This window comes from Pangasianodon hypophthalmus, chromosome 9 (genome assembly GCF_027358585.1).
Source record: "Pangasianodon hypophthalmus isolate fPanHyp1 chromosome 9, fPanHyp1.pri, whole genome shotgun sequence".
Classification (NCBI taxonomy): Eukaryota; Metazoa; Chordata; class Actinopteri; order Siluriformes; family Pangasiidae; genus Pangasianodon; species Pangasianodon hypophthalmus.
In genome coordinates, this window is record NC_069718.1 from 4,035,622 (window position 1) to 4,041,381 (window position 5,760).

General features: G+C 38.8%; 1 protein-coding gene across 1 annotated transcript in view; it reads left to right on the forward strand.

The window, feature by feature from the left end:
- Positions 1–2,554: 2,554 nt before the first annotated feature.
- ppt2b (palmitoyl-protein thioesterase 2b) overlaps positions 2,555–5,760 on the forward strand; it is a 12,131-nt gene continuing 8,925 nt past the window's right edge. Inside the window, exon 1 of the mRNA XM_034307426.2 lies at positions 2,555–3,036. Within this exon, the coding sequence (XP_034163317.1) occupies positions 2,866–3,036 (171 nt within the window). The 5' untranslated portion in view covers positions 2,555–2,865. The remainder of the gene's footprint in view (positions 3,037–5,760) is intronic.

Sequence of the window (5,760 nt, forward strand, 5' to 3'; positions counted from 1 at the left end):
GAGTCTATGTGGGTCTCCCACTGCAGATCCGGTGAGACGTTAGAGCCCAGGAACCTGAAGGACTCCACAGCAGCCACAGTGCTGTCCAGGACGGCAGGGGGTATGGGGGTGTATTGCTGGAGAGTTCCTCTTGAAGTTCACGATCATCTCCACTGTTTTGAGCGTGTTCAGCTTCAGGTTGTTCTGACTGCGCCAGACAGCCAGCTGTTCAGACTCTATGGTGTCACCTGCATATTTCAGGAGTTTAACAGAGGGATCTGTAGAGGTGCAGGCATTTGTGTAGAGGGAGAAGAGCAGTGTGGAGAGCACACATCCCCGAAGAGCACGAGTGCTGATTATGCAGGTGCTGGATGTGAATTTTTCCAGCTTCACTAGCTGCTATCTGTCACAAAGTTGGTGATCCACTGACGGACGGTGGTTGGCACAGTGCGGCTGGCACCAACCTTCATTAATGTAAAGATTGGTGCACAGATAAAACAACGTTGAAGAAGATGTGCTGTCCTAATTTAAAAGTGCTCTTCAACTGCAAGCACTTTTATTCAGACACGAATTCACACCATGCATACACACATTTACACACTGACTCACATGTAGGGGTTATTTACCAGAGCCAGACTGCTTACTGGCATGTTTTTGCACAGTGGGAGGAAACTGGATAGCCCAGAGGAAGTTGGAGAACCCAGTGGAAACCCACATGGACACAGGGAAAAACATGAGAAACTCCACACAGACAGTAACCCGAGCGCAGGACTGAACCTGAAGCTGAGATGTGACAAAGCACTGTGCTGCTCTAGGCCTGTATAATATTACTAATAAAATATCACTTGATTTGTATAATCCATTTTACAAACTGTACAAACCATCTGTAGACTGTCATGAAGCAGCTGATCAACTCATTCTCTGCAACATTTAAATAAGACTTATCTATCTTATAACTGCATGTTATAAACATGACAGGGCATGCTGTTATAGAAAAATAATCAAAATCATAGGAAGAGGAGTAAGTGTTACGGAAGACCGCAGAAAGTGAGGATGCTGAGGGTGTTGACTTACCTTTCTGCAAGATGTGTGTACTGTTTATAGCTCTATAAAGTTTAGTAGTGCTGCAAACTCATTGCCCCTTCTCTTTTAAGTTGTAACATTGAAAGTCACATGAATTATTGTAATGTGTATCATTGTAATCATCATGCATTCTCTGTTTTTTAAAAAAAAATGATTAGACTCATTTTTAGACATCATTTGGGTGTGATGTCGTAGCACAGGTCACATTGCTCTTGCTTCTTAAAATTCCAGCAACTCCAGCAGTCTCTGTCCATTACCTAACCACAGTGGATTATTTCTGTGAAACAAGTTAGTTCCTGTTATACACTACATGGCCAACTGTTTGTGCACACCTGACCATGACACTGATACGTGCTTGTTGAACATCCTGTTTCAATGGCATGGAATTAATATGGAGCTGGTCACCTCTTTGCTGTTATAATAAGCTCCACTCTTCTGGGAAGGCTTTCCACTAGATGTTGGAGCGTGGCTGTGGGGATTTGTGTTCATTCAGCTACAAGAGCATTAATGAGATCAGGTGCTGATGTTGGGATGTCGAGGAGGTCTGGGGTTCAGTTCATCCCAAAGGTGTTCAGTGGGGTTGAGGTCAGGGCTCTGTGCAGGACACTCGAGTTCTTCCACTCCAACCTTCACACACCATGTCTTCATGGAGCTCGCTTTGTGCACAGGGGCATTGTCATGCTGGAGCAGGTTTGGGCCTCTTAGTTCCAGTGAAGGGAAATTTAATGCTACAGCATACAGAGACATTCTATACAATTGTGTGCTTAAAACTGTGGCAAAAGTTTGGCAAAGGTCCACATATGGGGTCAGGTGATGGTCAGGTGTCCACATACTTTTGGCCATATAGTGTACAATATCGCAGCTATAAACATTAGCTGCACTTTTCTCAGAGCTGCTGTTATAGAAAATTAATCGACACCTTCTGACCAATCAGAATCCATGATTCAAAAGCACGGTGGTGTAAAATGTATTAACGGAGTCCAAAAGAAGTGAATTTGATGAAGGATGAGTTAATAATCAATAGATGCACATAGAAGCGGATAGTCTCTAGAGTGTGTACAGATGATCTAGTAAACTTTAGCAACCGTAAAGTGTTGACATGTTGTTGAGAATTTGTTGTGAATTTCCACTCAATAACTGGGTCCTTAAAAAACATTATAATTATAATCACATCATTTTAAACTAAAAAACAAAATATACTGTAATATCAAACCATAAAACATATGTGTGTGTGTGTGTGTGTGTGTGTGTGTATAAAATGAAATCTTTAATTCAGTTGCATTTATATTTTCAGAGTTAACTTTATAACTTATATAACTTTATATTCAGGATTTATAAATATATATTCCGATTTCATATAATTATTTCCTGCTTGGCCCTTTTATATATATATGTATATATGTGTGTGTGTGTGTGTGTGTGTGTGTAGAAATTATATATAATTTGTACTTTTTTTCCGGGTATAAATATTGCAGACGACTTTTTTTTTTTCCTAACCGGAAGTGACGCGCTCCTGAAACCGGAACAAACAAATCCGGATGCAAATGATGTTGTTCGAAAGCGGAGCAGTGTCGGTGTAGAAGTGTTTATTTCAGTTTCTGTGGGGCAGATATCTCCAGCAGTAGAGAGAACCAGATGAAGTGAAGATGGTGGAGAGGAACAGGGTTTATTTGTGATATTTCTTCCCTCCAGCTGAAAGACAGAAAGCAGACAGAGTGCAGGAGGTGTTTTAAAGGAGAAAGAGACAATCATCTTCAGATATTTTTAATCACAAGTCAGCTGGTTTTAGTTGTAGATCTCAGCATGAAGAGGCTGGCTTTCAGGGGGAAGTGTGCTCACAGCTCAGTGTTAGTGTGCTGCTTACTCCTGTGCAGTGTGTGTGTGTGTGTGTTGGGGTATAAACCTGTGATTGTTATCCATGGACTGTTTGACACCTCTGCAGACTTCATCAACCTCAAAAGATACATCAATCAGGTGAAACTTCACATTTCTCTTTTCCTCTCACTTCAGATGTTGCTTTTCCATGCGCTTGATTCATTACACTCTAGACTAGGACATTATTTTATACGTTAGACCTGGAACTATATTACAAATCCACGGTATGATAATAAACCCAAAATATATATCGTGGTTATTATTATAATCATAACAACTTCACTGTTTTTGCTTTAACTGTTCAGTAGTTTTTAAACTAAACCTTTCAAATCATTTAGAAATCTTCTAATACAATAATACCTTTCAAATAAGGAATAAAACACTGTGTGTTGTGCAGTTATAGGAAAATAATCAACTGCAGTGTGGTGTGATGAAGCGGAGTTACTGTTAGTTACTGTATGTTTCGTTCCTCTTTTACCACAGCAGTTTGCCAACAAATACAATTTTAACAAGTCAGTTCCTATTGTCACTTACGTTATAGCAGCTAAAAACAGACGTTCGCTCACCAGACTCTCTTTCTTCTTTCTGTTTAAGTTAATAAGACAAAAAAAAACGCAGCTTGTCACGTTACCGAGAAACCGCAAAGAAGCGTAAACTCGTCTGTCCTGCTGAAGATTTCAGAAAACTTAAAGCCACAGCTTTACATCTGACTGTTACAAAGCGCTGACACTGGAGACTCCTTCCATACATGTTACATAAACATCTCCTTACTTTAAGAAATCATCACCATATCAACGATTTTTAATCGGTTTCTGTGGAGCGTCCTCTGTACACGTCCCTGTGAATGAGCCGTTACTATAGAAACGATAACGTATTAGAACGAGTGCATTCATATAAACCTGAGATTTCATCTGCTCTACTGTCAGAGCCCTTCTTTTCTCTGTTTAATTTATTTTTGTAAATGATTTAATGTAATTTAATGTTTAATTTTTATTATTTCTTTCTGCTTTAGTAGCTGTAATGTTCTAATCAGAGTACTTTCTCCTGCTGATATGCCAAAAACAGGACGTTGATAAGGGCTTATTATATTTACACACGTCAGTATGCTGTTTAAATTAGATTAGATTGGACTCTTTATGTAAAATAAAGACCTCTGGACTTCACCTTCTGCCCGTGATAAAGCCGTGTGGTCACATGGTATTCTCGTTTTATTATAACCACGTAACTTTTTTTAATCATCATTTGCAATATTATTGATTATATTATAGAATATTATACTAGTGTCTGAAAGCTACATATATTTTCTGGCAGAAGTTTTTAAAAATAGTTGTAGTATTTGTAGAACTAGGCTATACTTCATTTTAAGTTTTGTCATTTTAACTCAGGAAAGACTGTAGTACTGTACGTAAGTTTGATTTGCAGGTGTCACTTAACACTTATTTTTTTTTACGTTAAAAGGAAAATATCTATTTTCTATTCAGGACATTTTAAAAACAGATGAGTTACTCTATAATGTACAGAGAGGTGGGTTTAAGGGCTTGATTTAAAATCTTATCTAAGCTGAAGCTTATAACTAACTGACTAACTAACTAACTAAATAAATAAATAAATAAGCTCTTTTCGTTTAAGAATCCACCTCAGGCCATAATTTCTGTGATTTCACAAATCAGCAACAGAAGCTTGAGCTCAGTTTTATTTCGTTTCTTTTTTTAAACGTGGTGTAACGTCACATCCATAATAAAAGCGATCATGGGTTTAGATTGCTAATTAACTTGTTCAGGGGTGTGTGTGTGTGTGGGGTGTGGGTGTGGGTGTGTGTGTTGTAAAGATAAAGTGTCATGGTGTTAAATTGAGGATGATTTCCTCCAGGACAAAAAAAAACAATTTAGTGCAGACATCAGCACATGGAACTCGTGATCTGTGGCTGAAAAGTTTCCACAGAATGAACTCCCTGTTTTTTATTTATTTATTTGATTTTTTTAATTATTATTATTTAAATTTATATCTAATTACGCTACTAGGTTACTGGATAAACCTGAGCCGGTGTAAGGATTCAGTCGTCATGCAGTGATTTCATTACATGAAGAAAAGAAGTAGAAATGAATATTAATATGGACTGATGAAGGTGTTGATGTGGAAACTTTGTGATCTATGAGTCTCTCTATCTTGACTTGAGCCCCAGTCCCAGCTGAAAATAAGCAGCTCTGTGGCATGATGCTGCCACCACCATGCTTCACCGTGGGTATAGTGTTCTTTTGGTGACAAAACATATCTTTTAGAATTATGCCCACAATGTTCTACCTTGGTCTCATCAGACCATAACACATCTGCCACATGGTTTGAGGTGATTTAGTTGATCTTGGATGTTTTTGTGAGAAAGGACTTCCGTCTAGCCGCCTACCCCACAGCCCAGACATGTGAAGAATATGAGAGATTGCAGAGTCACATGCAGAGAGTAGTCAGTACGTGTCAGATGTTCCTGTAGCTCCTTTAATGTTGCTGTAGGTCTCTTGGCAGCCTCCCTGGTAAGCTTTTACCTTGTCTTTTTATAAATTTTGGAGGGATCTCCTGTTCTTGGTGATGTCACTGTGGTGCTCCATTTTCTCCACTTGTTGATGATGGCCTTCACAGTGTTCAATGGTACATCTAATGTTTTGGAAATTCTTTTATACCCCTCTCCTGAGCGATATCTTTCTACTCTGAGATCCTGTACAGGCTTTGTAAGCTCTTTGGCTTCAGCAGTCAGATGAAACCAAGAAGATGTGAAGAAAATCCTACAGAAACAGCTGATCTTTATTTGTTGTTAATCAGAATCACTTTATT